At 35.4% G+C, this 24,058-nt stretch overlaps 1 protein-coding gene across 1 annotated transcript; it reads left to right on the forward strand.

Moving 5' to 3' along the window:
- The first annotated feature begins 84 nt into the window (after nt 1–84).
- On the forward strand, nt 85–23,571 carry LOC140062604 (multifunctional protein CAD-like). Its single transcript, XM_072108891.1, has 38 exons — nt 85–510; nt 1,652–1,921; nt 2,244–2,302; nt 3,282–3,365; nt 3,584–3,725; nt 3,855–4,026; nt 4,122–4,415; nt 5,376–5,529; nt 5,972–6,103; nt 6,324–6,557; nt 7,735–7,956; nt 8,250–8,438; nt 8,657–8,890; nt 9,347–9,484; nt 9,581–9,825; nt 10,179–10,425; nt 10,576–10,776; nt 10,905–11,027; nt 11,199–11,600; nt 11,707–11,874; nt 11,989–12,171; nt 12,262–12,366; nt 12,554–12,799; nt 12,986–13,234; nt 15,094–15,258; nt 16,264–16,395; nt 16,556–16,757; nt 16,968–17,083; nt 17,230–17,445; nt 17,799–18,000; nt 19,519–19,718; nt 20,171–20,248; nt 20,460–20,601; nt 20,711–20,907; nt 21,390–21,545; nt 22,689–22,790; nt 23,024–23,118; nt 23,238–23,571. The coding sequence occupies exons 1-38, from the start codon at nt 423–425 to the stop codon at nt 23,338–23,340; spliced, it is 6,687 nt and encodes a 2,228-aa protein (XP_071964992.1). The 5' UTR covers nt 85–422; the 3' UTR covers nt 23,341–23,571.
- Nucleotides 23,572–24,058: the final 487 nt, after the last annotated feature.

The raw sequence follows: 24,058 nt of genomic DNA on the forward strand, positions 1-24,058 counted from the left end.
AAGGCCGGTCGTAAACGCTACAGTAAAGAGACTACACCCAATATCCTACTAATCCTACGCACCAATCATAACAGCATGGCCGTCATGCTGCTCTGTCCATCTTTTTAGAACACTCAAATTGAATCTGCTGAAGAATTAATCAACTTATATATTTCAAGCTATCCAACCAAATCTACCATCCTTTAAAAACAACGGAAGACATACGTCGTACTGCAGACTTGGTTAGTGAATCCGTAATAAAGAAAAACAGTTTTCTGGTGGACACCACATGTTATTCTACTCATGAACTTGGATTACAAATAGTGACGTAATAAGTGGAAAACGCGCGAAATTGAAACATCAACAACAAACACTTCGTACACACAGAGTACGGCCGCACAGGATACGAAGCCAGCTCTGCAACCTGTGTGAAGTAGGTCACGATGAAAGGTGCTACGCTTTACCTTGAAGATGGGTCATGCTACCCTGGAAAAATGTTTGGTGCAGAAACCAGCAGTCCAGGCGAAGTTGGTTAGTTCTTATTATTTGAATATGATTTGAAGCAAAATATATTTCATATTATTATTAATAGACCTGTAATTATGAATATTTAATATACAATTGAAATTGCACAATAATAATAATAATATTCTTTTAATTTAGTAGTTTTTTATTTATTTTTTTATTTATTTTAATCAGTTGACAACCAACAGCGATAAAACCACCACTAACACTCTAACAGGTTGAATCTAAACATAATGAACTGTAAATAATAATACATTCAAATAACAAGCAACAATAACATAAGCAAAGATTGAAACATTTATAGAGATTTAACAATTTTACCCTTATGAATACATTTAAACTATCATAAAATAAATCAATATCCAAACAAGCACAATATTAAAGCCCCATTCCCTACGTTTTTTAGATCTAATTTAAGATCACAAACTATATTTAATGTAAAAATAATACTATATGGTCCTATTGCGATAACTTTTCGTCTTTAAACGGTTAAAAATGTGAAAAATAAATCGATTCTAATAATTATAGCGGCCCGCTATAAATCCCAAAATGCATTGCGCGCGGATTGATATTTTTGTTTTTCACCTGTAATTCGCCCACTTTTCGATCGATCGTGAAGCCAAAACAAATGGAAGACTCCTAACTTTTCAGCGAAAATACCGGGTTTTCCCCAATTTGTATCAACGGAGTCTGGCAAAAATAGAAAGACAATTAATGCAGCAACTATACAACGTCAGGCTAGGTATATAGCTAGCGTACGATGTTCGTACGTTATCGATGTTTACCAGCTAGGCCTACAAAACTAAGCCTAGCTAGGCTAGGCCTAAGACCGTCCACGAGAGGTCGGTCGCCGCGAGCTACTTAGGTAGTGCATTGTTTCTCACTTTTTATCATAATTTACCATAAAACGTACATTTAAGACAAGGAATGACATGGTTTAATGTTTTTAAAGTGATATATATGTATTATTTTCCAAAAAACGTCCAAAATTGCAGGGAAGGGGTCTTTAATTATTATTAAATTAATTGACTAACTATTAAATTGATATCATTCATATCCACATGGAATTTTACAAATACAGATTTTGAAACAATTGATAAAATTAGTTCGTGCTAACATTGTGCTGTATATTAATTTATACTTTTAGTGTTTCAAACTGGAATGGTTGGTTATCCAGAATCTTTGACAGATCCTTCTTATAAATCTCAAATTCTTGTGTTGACCTATCCCATGATTGGGAATTATGGGATTCCAGCCAATGACCAGGATGAGCTTGGACTATTGAAGTGGTTTGAGTCCAAGAAAATTCATGTAGCTGGTTTGATTGTTGGAGAAATCTCAGCTGAGTACAGTCATTGGGCTGCTGTTAGGTCACTCTCTGATTGGTTGAAAGAACACAATATTCCAGCCATACATGGTATGTGTGCTTGTCTCTCTGCTACTTAATATTTATAAAATCTATGCTACTGTATACTTAACAAATTAATTATGCATAAAAATAAGGTTTTAATACTGACACTGTATTAAAACCTTATTTTAATGTTTTCGACCGATATGTATAAATCTCTTCATTTTAGTTATGCATACATAGTCCCTGTTTTGTTTTTCACCTTTTTATTTCCTTATTTAATTCCATGTACAAAATGAGCACTTCTCCTATTGCTCATTAACTTGAGATGTTGTTAAATTGTAATGGCACTGAATAAATTTACACAGCCTCCACCTTTTTATTTACATAGGAATAGATACAAGAGTTTTGACAAAGAAAATCAGAGAGCATGGAACTATGCTTGGAAAGGTATGTACATTGTTACATTAACAACATACTTATCCTCTTTCACCCCATTGGGACAGGTATGTACATTGTTACATTAACAACATACTTATCTAGGCTCTTTCACCCCATTGGGACAGGTATGTACATTGTTACATTAACAACATACTTATCCTCTTTCACCCCATTGGGACAGGTATGTACATTGTTACATTAACAACATACTTATCCTCTTTCACCCCATTGGGACAGGTATGTACATTGTTACATTAACAACATACTTATCCTCTTTCACCCCATTGGGACAGGTATGTACATTGTTACATTAACAACATACTTATCCTCTTTCACCCCATTGGGACAGGTATGTACATTGTTACATTAACAACATACTTATCCTCTTTCACCCCATTGGGACAGGTATGTACATTGTTACATTAACAACACACTTATCCTCTTTCACCCCATTGGGACAGGTATGTACATTGTTACATTAACAACATACTTATCCTCTTTCACCCCATTGGGACAGGTATGTACATTGTTACATTAACAACATACTTATCCTCTTTCATCCCATTGGGACAGGTATGTACATTGTTACATTAACAACATACTTATCCTCTTTCACCCCATTGGGACAGGTATGTACATTTTTACATTAACAATATACTTATCCTCTTTCACCCCATTGGGACAGGTATGTACATTGTTACATTAACAACATACTTATCCTCTTTCACCCCATTGGGACACAATGCCACTATTGTGGTTTCTGTAACAAGGTACTTGTAAGGTTGTAGTCCAACACAGTGACAGGTCTGAAATGGACCAGATCTCGGTGGGCCAGATGTGTACACTTGTTTTAAGTCCTCCGTGAAACACAATTTAAACCTGTACTGATGTCTGTAGCTTAACTGCTTAGCCATTCAATTCAACTAGATTCAACATGTACAGTACTAACTGACTTGCATCAACATTTTACCTTTATTAATCTTGTTAGATTGTGACAGAGGGAGTTGATGCTGATTCTGTTAAGTTCTATGATCCAAATGTCAATCACTTGGTAGCTCAAGTATCCACAAAGGTAAGATAAGATCTTATAGGTAATTTTTGAGTGGAAGAATTGTGGAAGACCTGTCTGTAATGGAGGACTTGGCAGTAGCTGCTCTATCATGTTTAATTTTATAATAATGATAGGCTATATTTAAATTCATAGTTTCTGATAAATCCATGTAATTAGTATATAACAAAATACATTTTATTACATAATGTATCATCTATTAATAACCTTTTTTACCTTAGCAACCTATGACATTCAACCCTGAAGGTAAACTAAAAATAGTTGCAGTGGATTGTGGGATAAAAAATAACCAGATTCGTTTATTAGCAAAGAAAGGAGCATGTGTGAAAGTAGTACCGTGGGATCATCCTCTCCAAAATGAAGGCAAGTTTTTACATGAAACAATTTTAATTAAATATATTTTTTTCTTTTTGAATATATAATATATTAGAAATGTTACTACACATCAGGTTTGTCCTGATTTCTTGATGTTTTTGTTTGTTTTCTGTTTAGTGTATGATGGTCTGTTCCTTAGCAACGGCCCAGGTGATCCAACACAATGTAACGTAACCATTGACAACCTGAAAGTTATCTTGAACAAATCAAATCCTAAACCAGTCTTTGGAATCTGTTTAGGTCATCAGTTAGTGTCCTTAGCAACTGGAGCAAAATCATACAAAATGAAGTACAGTATATTTTTTTTTTAAACTTGATTAAGCAGTTTTAAAGCAAATGTAATATAAATGTTAAATTTCACTTTATTCAACATTTATTTGATAGGTATGGAAATCGTGGTCACAACCAACCCTGTACACATAACGGTACAGACCGTTGCTACATCACAACTCAAAATCATGGATTTGCTATAGATGCTCAAAACTTGGCAGATGATTGGTCAATCTTGTTTACCAATGCCAATGATCACACCAATGAGGGGATTGTTCATGATGTTAAGCCTTTCTTTAGTGTACAGTTCCATCCTGAACACATGGGAGGCCCGCAAGATCTACAGTTTTTATTTGATATTTTCTTGGATACAGTTTCTGCATACAAAATGAGTGATGGGTCTTTAGGGTAATTTAGGTGTTCATTTGTAAAATTTTGTCAACATTAGTAATCAGAAAAAGTTTGAAATACTATCTTGTTACTTCAGAATTCTGACATTGTAAACTTAAAATCTTATAAAAGATTGATTGAAACTAAAACTACTAACTCCCTTGCCCATTGGACATTTTGGTTGGTTGGTATATGAAAATTCTTTTTTCCTCAATTAACTAATGAATCAAGCTTTATGATATGATCAGCTTTTGTAGTAGTAAAGTCATCCTTTAATTTAACTAATGAATCAAGCTTTATGATATGATCAGCTTTTGTAGTAGTAAAGTCATCCTTTAAATTAACTAATGAATCAAGCTTTATGATATGATCAGCTTTTGTAGTAGTAAAGTCATCCTTTAAATTAACTAATGAATCAAGCTTTATGATATGATCAGCTTTTGTAGTAGTAAAGTCATCCTTTAAATTAAATAATGAATCAAGCTTTATGATATGATCAGCTTTTGTAGTAGTAAAGTCATCCTTTAAATTAACTAATGAATCAAGCTTTATGATATGATCAGCTTTTGTAGTAGTAAAGTCATCCTTTAAATTAACTAATGAATCAAGCTTTATGATATGATCAGCTTTTGTAGTAGTAAAGTCATCCTTTAAATTAAATAATGAATCAAGCTTTATGATATGATCAGCTTTTGTAGTAGTAAAGTCATCCTTTAAATTAACTAATGAATCAAGCTTTATGATATGATCAGCTTTTGTAGTAGTAAAGTCATCCTTTAAATTAAATAATGAATCAAGCTTTATGATATGATCAGCTTTTGTAGTAGTAAAGTCATCCTTTATTTCAAATATAAAAAACATAAGAATGTAACGAACATTCCAGGTCACAGCTTGGAGGACTAATCATATGCAGGGCAAAACAAGACAAACAAATACGAAACACTATGATTAATGCTAATGTTACTGGATTCTTTTTAGCATGACTGTAAAAGAACGTATCCAGTCAAAGCTTGAATACAAACAAGTATCTACTTCAAAGTTCCAAGCTTCCAAGCCAAATAAAGTACTCATCTTGGGATCTGGTGGGTTGTCTATTGGACAGGCTGGTGAATTTGACTATTCCGGATCTCAGGTTTCTAAAACTTTAATGTCAAACAAATTTATTAAATTGATAACTCTATATGTACTGTAATGTTTGTTTTGAATTTTAACCATTTTAAATCGTTTTAACAGTATTTTAACTTTGACCTATACCGTTTGTGCAATTGTCTTTCTGTCAATCAAAATGAATTTCCATTTTAAGTAGACTAAAACAATTTCTTGATCTTTTTTTTAACTATTTGAAATTACTGTATCTTGTTTATAACAGTGTTGTCATCTCTACAGGCAATCAAAGCTTTAAAAGAAGAAGGCATTGGTTCAATCCTCATTAATCCTAAATTACTGTATCTTGTTTATAACAGTGTTGTCATCTCTACAGGCAATCAAAGCTTTAAAAGAAGAAGGCATTGGTTCAATCCTCATTAATCCTAAATTACTGTATCTTGTTTATAACAGTGTTGTCATCTCTACAGGCAATCAAAGCTTTAAAAGAAGAAGGCATTGGTTCAATCCTCATTAATCCAAATATTGCAACTGTCCAGACTTCTAAAGGAATGGCAGACAGGGTTTATTTTCTACCAATTACACCGGAGTATGTCACTCAGGTAAAACTTATGTTTATTTGCTCTAGAATAACTAACAGTGGTCTATAATAATAATAATTGAATTATAGATGTCAATAGAATTGACATTCTTGATTGATTGAGGAAGAGTATTCCATAAGAATTTATGCATATTATTATCTACCCATAAGCACTTTTTGGTATAAATAAAATTATCTTTTTATCCCTACTACATGTTTTTCAAAACACATTTTTATTTCAGGTAATAAAAAGTGAACGACCTGATGGCATCTTACTAAATTTTGGAGGACAAACTGGTTTGAATTGTGGAGTACAACTTAAGAAATTAGGGGTTCTTGAGAAATACAATGTAGAAGTAATGGGAACACCTGTGCAGTCAATAATTGATACTGAGGATAGAGAAGTGTTTGCTGATAAGATGGCTGCCATATCTGAAAAGGTTGCTCCAAGCCAGGCAGCTTACTGTGTTGAACAGGTAAGACACCAAAATCAGTGAACTGTAATATTTCATTAAATTCCAGATTTATCTAATCTTCTTTTACACTTTTTGAGTGCCGAAGCACATTCACGGTTAAGATTAGACTTGCCCCAAGTCTGTATTGGTTTTTTTTATAATTTATTTGTTTTTATTTCGACCGCGATTTTTGTCTGAAAATACAGACTTGTGAAACACGTATAGAAATCGATTTGCAGACCGCAAACAACTGATAAGAATGACGTAGGTTATCATACCGTATTTGGCTATATGGGGCGGGCGGTATGTAAATATGGATTTCAAATCAACCAATGATCATTTTGTTTCAAAATGAAAAAGATCGAGTACGTACAGTGCTGAATGTACGATCGAGACAGTTGAAATATGAAATCGTGTTGCCAAGTTGTTTTGTTTATTAATTGTTTAGTCCTTAGCCTAGGCCTACTTCAACTCGCACGTATGATCTGCCAAATAAAACGCCAATAAGATGTAGGCCTACATACCACCACCGGCACACAACAGGATTCACACACAACAGACAGGGCTACGACACCACACTACACAGAACAGGACAGGGTCTAGGCCTAGGTGGGATTTAAATCAAATTATCTCCGCGTAATATTAAATGATCCATTCAATGTTTGATTTGCGGAGAAGCAAGACGAGTTTTCATGTTCTTGGGGAAAATCCCATCAAAATCATTTCTAGCCTTCAGAAAATGTACCCAAGTACATTGTCTAAACGTAACATAGCGCATGCGTACCATCTTAGTTGTTGAGTCTTTGAAATTCTGAAATATGAATATTAAAACGGTGTACGAGTGAGTAGCCAATCGCATGCAGCTGAAACTAGTCAACCGGATAATCTATGCACCAAGAATTCTTGGTGTCAAACCACGTGACTTTTGCGTGTTTCCCCAGACGGAGTATCCAAACTCAAGTAATACACGTATGAAACGTCATATGTGCAAAAATGTTTATATTTTTACTAATATTAAGAAAAAACTCCGTCTGGAGCCCAGACTAGGTTAAGATATGTGTGCTTTAACATGTGCATGGGCATTACACAGCATTAATTTAAGCAGTACAAAGATATTGTGTATAAACTAAATTGATGATATCTGCTGCAATATTTATTGGGTGTGTATCGTGGTGTAACTGTTTTTTATTTAATTTAGGTTGTATTAGCAGCAGAGAATATTGGATATCCTGTACTTGTGAGAGCAGCATTTGCACTTGGCGGTTTAGGGTCAGGATTTGCTGATAACAAGGAGCAGTTATTGGAGATTGCAACGGGTGCATTTTCACATACAAGCCAAGTACTTATTGATAAATCACTCAAAGGATGGAAAGAGGTTGAATATGAAGTTGTCAGGGATGCCTATGATAACTGCATTACAGTAAGAATTTTAATAAATGTACTTCTGCAGACATTTTACATAGATTCATTGGAAAAATGCTTTGCTTTGAAGGATTTTCAGGTTGACAATCAAACATGCCAAATATTAGTGTTAAAGCCCACTTAAAATGCTGGAGTATTTAACACTATGCTATAAATGTTAAGCTCTATCTACACTATCAAACTTTATTGGACAACAAAATGTGATATGCCAATATATCACTACCATATTTGAGCATATTACTACCATATTTGGGCACATCTTTATGCTGCATTTTTTTTCATTTCCTTTAGGTATGCAACATGGAGAATATTGATCCTTTGGGTATTCACACCGGAGAGTCCATTGTGGTTGCTCCGAGTCAAACGCTCACAAACATTGAGTACAACATGCTTCGTACAACGGCTATTAAAGTCATTCGACATCTTGGAATTATTGGCGAATGCAACATCCAATATGCGCTTAACCCTTTATCTCAAGAGGTAAACATTCAAGCTTATTAATAGCTAATTTTCAATTTTCTACATTCTTTGACAATTTGTAATTGTTCATACAAAGGTAAATTTAATATATGTTGAGTACCGCAAGCTTTATATCAACATTTTATTTTGCCATGCAAATATTTAAACAATATAAAGAAAAACTTAAAAATAATAATTTAATCTACATTATTTAATTGAGCTTCCATTTTTTCTTTCAGTTCTTTATAATTGAGGTGAACGCTCGTTTGTCTAGAAGCTCAGCCTTAGCCAGTAAGGCCACAGGCTATCCGTTGGCGTATGTTGCTGCTAAACTTTCCCTTGGTATACCTCTACCACAATTACGTAACACTGTTACCAATGAGACTACAGCGTGCTTTGAACCTAGCTTAGATTACTGTGTGGTCAAGATTCCTCGTTGGGACTTAAATAAGTTCAACCGGGTCAGCACAAAGGTCAGTGGTTTGGTCATTTTAGATAGCATTCAGTATGTCTTTTATATGTAACCTATAAATCAATAATTAAAATAAAAGTATATAGCATTGTATAAACGTGGATCTCCAATACACCAGCAGTGAAGTCAATTAAGTGTCAGTCAATGACGGCCATGTGTCTGTCAGTGTCAGAAGAAGATGGCTACAAGAACAGTAACAGTAAAGAACAAGAAAAAAGCAAACTATTGGTTAATCATTATTTTGATCTACAGATTTTAACTGTTCTTTACATTTAAAGACAATAAATCTAAAAGAACAGCAGCAACATTCAGGTCAAAACAATCAAAGCTGCATTGAGATTAATCCTCCATTTTGATATAAATGTAGTGTCCCATTTGGATCTATAGGTTGGAGACATTATTTATGATTTTACTATGCTATGTTTGAGTAAGTCTGGTTTTATGAACTAATTTATAGATTGGTAGCTCTATGAAGAGTGTTGGTGAAGTAATGGCTGTAGGTCGCAAGTTTGAGGAAGCTTTACAGAAAGCTCTAAGAATGGTTAATGAAAATGCAAGTGGATTTGACCCTGGTGATGTCAAACCATCAGAGGAGGTAAGATGCAGTTGTTGCTTTTAGAATTCAAAATAGAAGGTAATATATTGCTGTGTTTTCTAAAGATATCTGTAAAACTGTTTCTGATTCTTTTAGCTACTGAGCATGCCTACGGATAAACGCATCTACATCTTAGCAGCTGCTCTCTATGCTGGATATTCCATTGATCGGCTGTACACCCTCACCAAAATAGACCCATGGTTTCTACACAAAATGAAGAACATTGTTGATTTAAATGGACGTCTTAAGGTATTCCAAGAGAAAGAGCTTCCGAAAGATCTTTTATTGGAAGCCAAACAACTTGGATTCTGTGACAGGCAAATTGCAAAGGCTATTATGAGGTAGATTACAATTTAGATGTCATTTAATTCTGATAATAAAAAGCTTTCTTCTATTTCTTTAGGTAGTACAGTTAGTAGTATTTCTAAAATAATACATAAAGTATGCAAATGACAATAAAAGGAAATGATGATATCCACTAATGAAAGAATGAATAAAAGCTCTGTCTACACTATGAAACTTTATGTGACAAAAAAATGTGATGTGCCAATATATGGACATGTCATATCACTACCATATTTGGGTACATCACATCAAACTAGTAATAGTTAGACAGAGCTTTAGACGCTGAGGCAATTCTAAATAAATGGTGTACACCTTCTCTATTGTGATGCATTAATGTATAACTTTTTAGCACCGAGTTAGCTGTCCGCACAATGCGTCAAACAATGGGAATCAGACCGTATGTAAAACAAATTGACACAGTAGCAGCTGAATGGCCAGCCAGCACCAACTACCTTTATCTGACGTATAACGGCTCAGCACATGATCTTGAATTCTCTGGAGGCTATGTTATGGTGATTGGTTCGGGTGTTTATCGTATTGGTAGCAGCGTTGAATTTGATTGGTGCGCTGTTGGCTGTATTACAGAACTCAGAAAGGTATTATTTTAATTTAGAACACTATTATGATTTAATACAACTGTTTTCTAAAGTTCAAATAATTTCATTTTCAAACTGATTTATGTGTCAGTTTCACGCACAATATTTATGATGTACGTATATTTAATATGAAATGAACTTTTTGTTTAGATGGGATATCAAACGATTATGGTGAACTTTAACCCAGAAACAGTAAGCACCGATTACGACATGTGTGACAGACTTTATTTTGATGAAATCTCATTTGAGATTGTGATGGACATCTATGAAGCGGAAAATCCAGAGGGTGTCATTTTGTCTATGGGAGGCCAGCTACCAAACAACATTGCAATGGCACTACATAGACAACAGGTCAGTTGTGATCTATAAATTCTTTTTTAAAAAGTTATTTTTGATACAACTGAAGGGTTCCTGAATTAAAAGTTAATGGTTTTAAGTACAATTTGTGTATAATATGATTTAAATTGTTTTTATTTTAGTGTGTTGTACTTGGAAGTTCTCCAGAATCTGTTGATAATGCCGAAAATAGGTTTAAATTTTCTCGTATGTTGGACAATGTTAATATTAGCCAGCCACAGTGGAAAGAACTCACAAATTTAACTGTAAGTTTATTTCAGTCATTTCTCAATTAATTTATCTTTTCATTGTCATTGTTTGGTTTTCCATATCACAAAAAAAAAATGTTTTCATGTGCAACTTCACAGTATAAGAGAATAAGATAGATAAACAAAAAAGTGATGCCTTCAAAGATAGTTTGATGTTCTTATTTTCAGGAAGCTAAGGAGTTCTGTGACCGTGTAAGTTACCCATGTTTGATTCGTCCATCATATGTACTTAGTGGAGCTGCAATGGCGGTTGCTCACACTGATTTTGATCTTGAGATGTTTTTAAACAATGCTGTTGCTGTCTCTAAGGAACACCCAGTAGTTATTTCAAAGTTCATCCAAGAAGCCAAAGAAATTGATGTAGATGCCGTGGCCTGTAACGGCAAGGTCGTTGCCGTGGCAATATCTGAGCATGTTGAAAATGCTGGTGTACATTCTGGTGATGCCAGTTTAGTGACACCACCTCAAGATCTTAATCAAGAGACAATTGAGAAGATACTTAGTATTGTTAATGCCATTGGTATAGCCCTAGAAGTTACTGGCCCTTATAACTTGCAGCTCATAGCTAAGGTAGTTTTTCTTTTTTTTTTTTTTTTAATGGGTGTTAAAAAAGTTACAAATTTTAAATTATTCATAATGTTTATAAAGGTAAATATTGTTTCCTTTACCTTTTCAGGACAATCAACTAAAAGTCATTGAATGTAACCTACGTGTATCTCGCTCATTCCCATTCGTTTCCAAAACACTTGGTTATGACTTTATTGCTATAGCAACCAGAGTTATTATGGGAGAAGCTGTTGAGCCAATCAAATGTCTTGCTGGTTGTGGGAAAGTTGGAGTTAAGGTAAGCATCACTTAACACTTACATTCACCATTAACATAAGTATAATAAAAGTTTTTTTTTTTTTTTTTTACATTTTTGTGACATTAATATTGTTGACCCATTTTGTTGTTGCAGGTGCCTCAGTTTTCTTTCTCTCGTCTAGCGGGTGCAGACACGTTACTCGGCGTTGAGATGTCGAGTACTGGTGAAGTTGCAGGGTTTGGTGAGACTCGTTATGAAGCTTACCTTAAGGCTATGCTCAGCTCTGGATTCAAAATACCAAAAAAGAACATCTTGCTATCTATAGGAAGTTACAAGGTAACTTTTAAATTATTTTACCATGGCTTGGACCACACTACTAGAAAATGTTTTTGTTGTATATTAACTGATTTCCGTTTTTTTTTTTAGTGGAAGGTTGAGTTATTGAGTGCAGTAAAAACCCTAGAGAGTATGAAGTACCGTTTGTATGGCAGTATGGGAACAGCTGACTTTTATGCAGAACATGGTGTTCAGGTAAAAAAAAAAAATGATATCCACTTTAGTTTATTGGACGTTTTTGAAATTTAGTAGTATGTAGTAGTAAATAATAATAGTTTGTCCATTCTATAATAGTTTATTCATAATTGGCGAGTTACTTGCTGTTAGATGCATATAGAAAAAAAAATTGATGGTAATGGTAATTTGATTCTACTTGTTTTAGGTGACCCCTGTTGATTGGCCGTTTGAAGAGGAAGAGGAACCTGGTAAAAGGCAGGAACCACAACGCAATATAGCAAGTTACATTATGGATAAACACTTTGACCTTGTCATCAATCTACCAATGCGTAATGGTGGCTCACGGCGTGCCTCCTCATTCATTACTAAAGGGTATCGTACGAGGCGGATGGCCATTGATAAAGAGATTCCGCTTATCACAGACGTCAAGATTGCAAAGCTGTTTATTGAGGTGAAGGCAATTTTCCAATAATATTGTAATGAATTCTTTTCCCTGAATTTTAAACATCAAATGATTTATTCAGAAATAAATTAAATTTAAAAGAAAAAAATTTGGATTTAACAAGTTTTCATGACTTCCATAGTACGTACATGTCCTAATGTCATTTTAGTGTTTGTTTTATACATTTTCTTCTAGGCTTTGCGTAGAGTAGGTGGCACTCCAAGTGTATCCACTCACATAGATTGCATGGCATCAAACCGTGTAATTAAGTTACCTGGACTTATTGATGTTCATGTTCATCTAAGAGAGCCTGGCTTTACACACAAGGAAGACTTTGCATCTGGTACCGCAGCTGCTCTAGCTGGTGGTATTACGCTTGTTGGCGTCATGCCAAACACAAGCCCTACGATTACTGATCAACCTTCATTCCTACTAGCTCAAAAGGTGAGTCATAGGATTAGACAACTATTTTAAACTCTGATCGATGTTCATTGTGTATCTCTTTGGCATGTATCTGTAGTGCTATTGTGTATCTCTTTGGCATGTATCTGTAGTGCTATTGTGTATCTCTTTGGCATGTATCTGTAGTGCTATTGGATATCTCTTTGGCATGTATCTGTAGTGCTATTGTGTATCTCTTTGGCATGTATCTGTAGTGCTATTGTGTATCTCTTTGGCATGTATCTGTAGTGCTATTGTGTATCTCTTTGGCATGTATCTGTAGTGCTATTGGATATCTCTTTGGCATGTATCTGTAGTGCTATTGTGTATCTCTTTGGCATGTATCTGTAGTGCTATTGTGTATCTCTTTGGCATGTATCTGTAGTGCTATTGGATATCTCTTTGGCATGTATCTGTAGTGCTATTGTGTATCTCTTTGGCATGTATCTGTAGTGCTATTGTGTATCTCTTTGGCATGTATCTGTAGTGCTATTGGATATCTCTTTGGCATGTATCTGTAGTGCTATTGTGTATCTCTTTGGCATGTATCTGTAGTGCTATTGTGTATCTCTTTGGTATGTATCTGTAGTGCTATTGTGTATCTCTTTGGCATGTATCTGTAGTGCTATTGTGTATCTCTTTGGCATGTATCTGTAGTGCTATTGGATATCTCTTTGGCATGTATCTGTAGTGCTATTGTGTATCTCTTTGGCATGTATCTGTAGTGCTATTGTGTATCTCTTTGGCATGTATCTGTAGTGCTATTGGATATCTCTTTGGCATGTATCTGTAGTGCTATTGTGTATCTCTTTGGCATGTATCTGTAGTGCTATTGGATATCTCTTTGACATGTGTCTGTAGTGCTATTGTGTATCTCTTTGGCATGTATCTGTAGTGCTATTGTGTATCTCTTTGGCATGTATCTGTAGTGCTATTGTGTATCTCTTTGGCATGTATCTGTAGTGCTATTGTGTATCTCTTTGGCATGTATCTGTAGTGCTATTGTGTATCTCTTTGGCATGTATCTGTAGTGCTATTGTGTATCTCTTTGGCATGTATCTGTAGTGCTATTGTGTATCTCTTTGGCATGTATCTGTAGTGCTATTGTGTATCTCTTTGGCATGTATCTGTAGTGCTATTGTGTATCTCTTTGGCATGTATCTGTAGTGCTATTGTGTATCTCTTTGGCATATATCTGTAGTGCTATTGTGCATCTCTTTGGCATGTATCTGTAGTGCTATTGTGTATCTCTTTGGCATGTATCTGTAGTGCTATTGTGTATCTCTTTGGCATGTATCTGTAGTGCTATTGTGTATCTCTTTGGCATGTATCTGTAGTGCTATTGTGTATCTCTTTGGCATGTATCTGTAGTGCTATTGTGTATCTCTTTGGCATGTATCTGTAGTGCTATTGGATATCTCTTTGGCATGTATCTGTAGTGATATTGTGTATCTCTTTGGCATGTATCTGTAGTGCTATTGGATATCTCTTTGGCATGTATCTGTAGTGCTATTGGATATCTCTTTGGCATGTATCTGTAGTGCTATTGTGTATCTCTTTGGCATGTATCTGTAGTGCTATTGTGTATCTCTTTGGTATGTATCTGTAGTGCTATTGTGTATCTCTTTGGCATGTATCTGTAGTGCTATTGTGCATCTCTTTGGCATGTATCTGTAGTGCTATTGTGTATCTCTTTGGCATGTATCTGTAGTGCTATTGTGTATCTCTTTGGCATATATCTGTAGTGCTATTGTGTATCTCTTTGGCATGTATCTGTAGTGCTATTGGATATCTTCATTTTTCATTTGCTATACTATATCCTGCACAATTCAGGAAAGTTATTTATCTATTTTACATTTCAGCTTGCTCGAATTGGTGCTCGTTGTGATTACGCCCTCTACGTGGGTGCTGGACCAAATAATTGGGATGAACTTCAAAAGTTTGCAATGTCCAGTTGTGCACTCAAAATGTATCTGAATCAGACATTCTCAACTTTGATGTTGTCTGACCTCACTATCTGGAAAAAGGTGTGCAAACATGTCTTCATAATATAATAAAAGAGCATTTATAATGCGCCATATCCAATCAATGATTGCTCATAGGCGCAGTACATACATGTATAAAACCATTATAAGAATTAAAACAACTTTAGAAATTGAAACTAGATAGTACAGTAATTAAAACTTAAAGCCCCATTCCCTACGTTTTTTAGATCTAATTTAAGATCACAAACTATATTTAATGTAAAAATAATACTATATGGTCCTATTGCGATAACTTTTTTCGTCTTTAAACGGTTAAAAATGTGAAAAATAAATCGATTCTAATAATTATAGCGGCCCGCTATAAATCCCAAAATGCATTGCGCGCGGATTGATATTTTTGTTTTTCACCTGTAATTCGCCCACTTTTCGATCGATCGTGAAGCCAAAACAAATGGAAGACTCCTAACTTTTCAGCGAAAATACCGGGTTTTCCCCAATTTGTATCAACGGAGTCTGGCAAAAATAGAAAGACAATTAATGCAGCAACTATACAACGTCAGGCTAGGTATATAGCTAGCGTACGATGTTCGTACGTTATCGATGTTTACCAGCTAGGCCTACAAAACTAAGCCTAGCTAGGCTAGGCCTAAGACCGTCCACGAGAGGTCGATCGCCGCGAGCTACTTAGGTAGTGCATTGTTTCTCACTTTTTATCATAATTTACCATAAAACGTACATTTAAGACAAGGAATGACATGGTTTAATGTTTTTAAAGTGATATATATGTATTATTTTCCAAAAAACGTCCAAAATTGCAGGGAAGGGGTCTTTAATTAAAAATAGATTTTCTAATAACAATAGATAGAGCTATCATAACTTATGAGTGAACTTTATTTTAAAGCCAGCTTAAATGACAAATCAGATTTACTGTAATGATATAATTAGTTTTAATCTGAGCTGGAGGTATGTACGTAGTGCAATAGTATCACAAAATGAAAATACATTTTATATCGATGAGACTAATTGTTAAATGGGTTTCTTTATCAGCATTTTGAGAATTGGCCACGGAACATGCCAATTTGTGCGCACGCCGAAGGGAAGACCACTGCTGCTATCTTATTCATGGCCAAGATGTTTGATCGATCCATTCACATTTGCCATGTTGCTAGGAAAGAAGAGGTTAGTGAAATAATTTGTATGTTATTTCATGATTAATTCAAAATGGCTGCTTTCAGGCCTGGTTTATAATTAAAAACTTGCTTAGTCCTAAAAACTATCACATTTAACTCATTGTGTTTTAAATATCTTGCCTACAAACATTAAACAATGATGATTTCAGATTGAGATGGTCAGGTTGGCAAAAGAATCTGGCATGCAAGTGACCTGTGAGGTCGCCCCTCATCACCTGTTCCTAACAAATGAAGACCTAGATGTCATAGGTCATGGTAGAGGTGAAGTTCGACCAGTGTTGTGTTCTGTAGAAGATCAACAAACATTATGGGATAACTTGAAGATTATTGATTGCTTTGCTACTGATCATGGTGAGTGGCTCTCAAATTTGTTTGGCCAATTGGTATTGTTCATGCATTGTCAGCCTTGGCTTCCCTCATTAATCAAAGTTTAATAAAAAATTAATACAAAAATAATGTTCACAACAATCTCTCCTATACATTCTTGCAGTTAAATAACTGAAAAATAAAGTTAAAAAAATTATTTAAATCGACATGGAATTATTGTGATTTAATCGGCAGCTCCCCATACAGTAGAAGAAAAGGACTCAAGCAAACCACCGCCAGGATATCCTGGACTAGAGACTATGCTTCCACTGCTGCTGACTGCTGTAGATGAGGGCAGGCTAACACTTGAGGTTAGTTTGCTATATTCTCCAATTCCAAACAGGACACAAATCTGTTGTCTAGGTGTAACAGCAGATAATTTTCTTTTAAATATTCACAAAGTTTTTTTTTTTAGTTTCTCTTTACATTTCAATGTTGCTTTGTTTTATTAATTTAGGATATAATCCAGCGACTGTACACGAATCCTCGTCGTATCTTTGGATTTCCAGAACAGAAAGAGACATACATTGAAGTTGACCTGGACCAAGAGTGGACCATTCCAGATCACATGACCTACACAAAAAGCAAATGGACACCATTTGCTGGACGGCGTGTCAAAGGAATGGTGCGCCGCGTTGTGTTGCGCGGTGAAGTAGCTTTTGTCGATGGAAGGGTGAGGATAAATGAATACACATTTGTTTGTTTTATTGATTGACATGATAATATAATACGGCGTTCATTACCTGAAATAACAAAATTAGGATAAAATTGTGTGTGGATGGAGGCCAAAATAAGTTTGTTAAACAAACCTTAAGTCATGGCCACCGGTATAACACATAACATTTTGTAGGCATACTGTAAAATATTTAGTGTGGACCATTTTAAGATGGCTTATGAACATTCTTTATTGTAAATAACTGTTTGACGTTGTTGCTACTATACCACAATTGTAAAAAGGTTTTTTATAGAAAAAATAATAGGAAAAAAAAAGACTAGATGAATAAAGAATTATGAATTATGTTGTAGGTATTGGTTCCAACTGGTTTTGGGAAAGATGTACGAAGTGGGCAAGATGTGTTCCCATCAACTCAACCACTTACAGTGCAAGTACCTGGACCATCGCCACTACCTTTACCAGGTTCAGTACCATCATCGGCGCCCTCATCGCCTCGTAAATCTGAAAGATTCACCTTGCCACCAAGAGTACATAGGGTTTCAGAATCTGGAGGTACTAATTGTAATCACCTGTTCTGGCATAGTTCCAGGCGCTGGCATCAAGTGAAGGTCAATGTTTTTTTTCGCGCGGTTACACACACTAGATTGGTGCATGGCTGTGTGGAGTGTTGTGAAAACAAAACATTGACATTCAGTTTGCCGGCATCAGGTATGAAAGATCCTTGGGACCTTCAATTAAACCTAGGACACTGGAAACCTTGGGACCTTCAATTAAACCTAGGACACTGGAAACCTTGGGACCTTCAATTAAACCTAGGACACTGGAAACCTTGGGACCTTCAATTAAACCTAGGACATTGGAAACCTTGGGACCTTCAATTAAACCTAGGACACTGGAAACCTTGGGACCTTCAATTAAACCTAGGACACTGGAAACCTTGGGACCTTCAATTAAACCTAGGACACTGGAAACCTTGGGACCTTCAATTAAACCTAGGACACTGGAAACCTTGGGACCTTCAATTAAACCTAGGACACTGGAAACCTTGAGACCTTCAATTAAACCTAGGACACTGGAAACCTTGGGACCTTCAATTAAACCTAGGACACTGGAAACCTTGGGACCTTCAATTAAACCTAGGACACTGGAAACCTTGGGACCTTCAATTAAACCTAGGACACTGGAAACCTTGGGACCTTCAATTAAACCTAGGACACTGGAAACCTTGGGACCTTCAATTAAACCTAGGACACTGGAAACCTTGGGACCTTCAATTAAACCTAGGACACTGGAAACCTTGGGACCTTCAATTAAACCCAGGACACTGGAAACCTTGAGACCTTTAATTAAACCTAGGACACTGGAAACCTTGGGACCTTCAATTAAACCTAGGACACTGGAAACCTTGGGTCCTTCAATTAAACCCAGGACACTGGAAACCTTGGGACCTTCAATTAAACCTAGGACACTGGAAACCTTGGGACCTTTAATTAAACCTAGGACACTGGAAACCTTGAGACCTTCAATTAAACCTAGGACACTGGAAACCTTGGGTCCTTCAATTAAACCCAGGACACTGGAAACCTTGGGACCTTCAATTAAACCTAGGACACTGGAAACCTTGGGACCTTCAATTAAACCCAGGACACTGGAAACCTTGAGACCTTTAATTAAACCTAGGACACTGGAAACCTTGGGACCTTCAATTAAACCTAGGACACTGGAAACCTTGGGTCCTTCAATTAAACCCAGGACACTGGAAACCTTGGGACCTTCAATTAAACCTAGGACACTGGAAACCTTGGGACCTTTAATTAAACCTAGGACACTGGAAACCTTGAGACCTTCAATTAAACCTAGGACACTGGAAACCTTGGGTCCTTCAATTAAACCCAGGACACTGGAAACCTTGGGACCTTCAATTAAACCTAGGACACTGGAAACCTTGAGACCTTCAATTAAACCTAGGACACTGGAAAGCAAGAAGATTGATCTTCTTTGATATGAGGCAGACTTTAGTTATATTTAAACATTTTATATTTGTATATAATATTAACATCATTTTTTTAGATATGTCTGGATTACTGTCCCCTCCTCCTGGACCAAGCAGTGGCGGACGTGGCACATTTGTTACCCCAACGTCGACTGGCTCTACCCCTCAAGGGGGCGGGCACTATGCTTTAGTACCAGCAATGTTGATGCCAAGTGAACTTAAGAACAGTCTTATTAACAAACATATTCTTAGTGCTGCACAACTTACTAAGGACCAGGTAGGTTACAATAAAAACAAGAAATTTAAAAACAAATAATGAGATAAGATATATAAGATATGTATGATATGTAAATTAATTTAATTTAACCTAATTATTAAAGAGATAATACTGATAATTTGGTAAGAAATAATTAGTTTTGATCTATTTAATTTAAAACAATCTGATTAATTTATCATTTCTATAAACAAAACTTTCAAATTATTTTTGTTCCACCAAAAGCATGACCATTTTTTTACCAATCGGTAACTGATAATTGCCAGCTACTTTTAAATTGACCAATGGGTAACTGATAATTGCCACCCATATTTAAATTGACCAGTGGGTGACTGATAATTGCCAGTCACTTAAGTCTTGCAAATGTATTAATCCTGTATGGTAGAATTAATGTCCAGAATTATAGAATGGAAGTATTTTTATTTGTTTGTTAAAATAAATGTAATTTTTTACAGCTTCACCATATTTTTAATGTTGCCCACAACATGAGGTTGATGGTACAACGAGATAGACCACTGGATTACATCTTGAAGGTGAGATAAAAACGCTGTATATCATGTACATGCTATTATAGAATGAATCTCTTTCAGGTTAAAATAATAGCATTTATATAACATCTAAATAAATTCCTGTCATTTTATTTGATGATTGTGTGTGACATGGCATGCAATACGAAATAGTACCCCTTTTTTCATTTTTGTTCATGTACATTCATTATTATTTGTATATTATGGTTTTCTTCAGGGTAAAGTGATGGCATGTATGTTCTATGAAGTTAGTACTCGTACGTCTTGTTCGTTCCAAGCTGCAATGCAGCGACTTGGTGGAAATGCTATCAACCTTAATGAAAGTTCATCTTCACATAAGAAAGGTGAATCACTGGCAGGTTAGTTCATTTTACTTTTTTTTTTATAAACTGATTGATCTGTAATAAATCTGTAGTATACAGTAATATTTTAATTACCAAATAAAATTTGAATTAATTTCTTTTATAGATACCACCCAGGTTATGGGTGGCTACTGTGACGTGATAGTTATACGACACCCAGAACCAAACGCTGTAAAGATTGCAGCTCAAAATTGTAGGAAACCGGTAATCAATGCTGGTGATGGGGTTGGAGAACACCCTACACAGGCACTACTTGATGTATTCATCATTAGGGAGGAGATTGGTACAGTAAATGGATTGACTGTAAGTCATTATTACAAGTGTGGGAGTAGTGGCTAAAAATAGAAGCTATTCAATTACCAACTGGAAAGTAAAATTGTCATGATAAATTTACAGGATACTTTTCTTAGCGTGTTGTTCTATTGTGGAACTCTCTTTCTGCAGATGTTGTGCTTGTTCAGTCTAACTTTTAAATACTTTACATTTCTGAACAAAAAACAATTGTATTTAAAGTCATTTTAGATACACTTAAAAATGAAATTACCTTACCTTTTCGGGCCAAGTGTCCCATAAGGCTACGAGATGCTCTCTCCAGTCAGTTTCTAGCTTTAACTTTAGCTTCATTCCATGATCTCCAGCCTAATCTATCTCTTTCCTTCTCCACTGTGCGCCTCCAGGTTGTTTTGGGTCGACCCACCCAACGTTTTCCTTATAAAAATAATCATGCTCCATTCAGAATTTGTTTTATTTTCTTTTTATGTAATGTTTTACTTGATTGTTCATAGATTACTATGGTAGGAGATCTGAAACATGGGCGCACTGTACATTCACTTGCTCGGTTGCTGACGCTTTACCGCGTTAAATTACGTTATGTTTCGCCAAAGAACTTGAAGATGCCCGAAAAAGTTGTAGAGTATGTACAAGACAAGGGAATAAATCAGGTAAATTATATTGTACATTTTAAAAACTAGATATAGATATTAATAGGTAGCATTGAACACTTTTAGTGCAACTTTATTCTGAAAAGGATAACTTTAAAAATGTTTATGAAAAGGCTGTTCAAAATGGAAAGATAATCAAACATATAGTTAATAGAAAATTGAATATTTATATTATACCAATTTCACAGAATTAAAAATCAATCATGAAAATAGACAAATCAAAATAGTACAATTATGTATGATATTTTGACCCATTAGTTTATCAATCAATTAACATTTATTATTTTCTATCAATGGTAAACTATACAGTAGAATAACATGGTAAACTATATAGTAGAATAACATGGTAATATATAATGAAACAATAGAACAATATCATTAATAGAGGATCGTGTAGTAGCCTCTCAACAGCTCATTTTGTTGCAATACTATTAATAGAGGATCGTGTAGTAGCCTCCCGACAGCTCATTTTGTTGCAATACTATTAATAGAGGATCGTGTAGTAGCCTCTCAACAGCTCATTTTGTTGCAATACTATTAATAGAGGATCGTGTAGTAGCCTCTCAACAGCTCATTTTGTTGCAATACTATTAATAGAGGATCGTGTAGTAGCCTCTCAACAGCTCATTTTGTTGCAATACTATTAATAGAGGATCGTGTAGTAGCCTCCCGACAGCTCATTTTGTTGCAATACTATTAATAGAGGATCGTGTAGTAGCCTCTCAACAGCTCATTTTGTTGCAATACTATTAATAGAGGATCGTGTAGTAGCCTCTCAACAGCTCATTTTGTTGCAATACTATTAATAGAGGATCGTGTAGTAGCCTCTCAACAGCTCATTTTGTTGCAATACTATTAATAGAGGATCGTGTAGTAGCCTCCCGACAGCTCATTTTGTTGCAATATCATTAATAGAGGATCGTGTAGTAGCCTCCCGACAGCTCATTTTGTTGCAATATCATTAATAGAGGATCGTGTAGTAGCCTCCCGACAGCTCATTTTTTTGCAATATCATTAATAGAGGATCGTGTAGTAGCTTCTCGACAGCTCATTTTGTTGCAATACTATTAATAGAGGATCATGTAGTAGCCTCTGGACAGCTCATTTTGTTGCAATACTATTCGATTGATATTGATATTTCAGGAAGAGTTCAGTTCCCTAGAAGCTGCATTGCCAGATACAGACGTTCTTTACTTGACTCGCATTCAGAGAGAAAGGTTTGCGTCTGTAGAAGAATATGAAAAGGTAAACTTTTTGTTGTTCTTGTATGGAAGCCATATCATGTTAGGCTCCTCCATGTTAATGTCATTAAAATGAAATAAAAGGAAACAATCAGAAAGTGGTTGAAGAATTGTTATATACCAATAAATAATCAGAATTATGAATTTACATGAAATACTTTTAAATATTGCTGTATATTCTGATTATAATATTTTGTCTTGGAATTAATAAAGTTTGATTTGTTTGTTTCTTTGCAGTCTGTAGGTCAGTTTGTGTTGACCCCTAATATAATGACCCGAGCAAAAGAAAAGATGGTGGTACTCCATCCTTTACCAAGACTTAATGAAATTAGGTAAGACTAGATGGTAGATTGTCATTCTATTGCATGTTGATTAGAAGTTCTGTCCAGTAGTTTATAATGTGATTTGTAATCCTATTTCAATTATAAATTATTTGTTTTTTTTTTTACAGTCCTGCTGTTGACCGAGATCCAAGAGCTGCTTATTTCCGCCAAGCTGAGTGTGGCATGTATGTCAGAATGGCTCTATTGGCACTGGTCCTGGGAAAGTGCTAGCCACAAATCTTTACATATACTGGTCAATCAAGCTGAGTGTGGCATGTATGTCAGAATGGCTCTATTGGCACTGGTCCTGGGAAAGTGCTAGCCACAAATCTTTACATATACTGGTCAATCAAGCTGAGTGTGGCATGTATGTCAGAATGGCTCTATTGGCACTGGTCCTGGGAAAGTGCTAGCCACAAATCTTTACATATACTGGTCAATCAAGCTGAGTGTGGCATGTATGTCAGAATGGCTCTATTGGCACTGGTCCTGGGAAAGTGCTAGCCACAAATCTTTACATATACTGGTCAATCAAGCTGAGTGTGGCATGTATGTCAGAATGGCTCTATTGGCACTGGTCCTGGGAAAGTGCTAGCCACAAATCTTTACATATACTGGTCAATCAAGCTGAGTGTGGCATGTATGTCAGAATGGCTCTATTGGCACTGGTCCTGGGAAAGTGCTAGCCAGAAATCTTTACATATACTGGTCAATTATCGAATGGCATTATGGGGACTGGCCAAATGCTTGCCATTGACCTTTTTCAATTTATCTAGGCCTAAGAATACATTTTGAGTACAGACCAAATAACTTAATATTTTGAGTGTCTTAAAATACTGTAAGTGTAATACATTCCTAAATATACTTAAAGTTTGTATACATTATCAACAGCAGTAAAATTGGTTAAGAAAATGAATTAAAGTAAATAATTATGGAATTCGCACAAGCC

The sequence above is a fragment of the Antedon mediterranea genome, chromosome 11, assembly GCF_964355755.1.
Source record: "Antedon mediterranea chromosome 11, ecAntMedi1.1, whole genome shotgun sequence".
Classification (NCBI taxonomy): Eukaryota; Metazoa; Echinodermata; class Crinoidea; order Comatulida; family Antedonidae; genus Antedon; species Antedon mediterranea.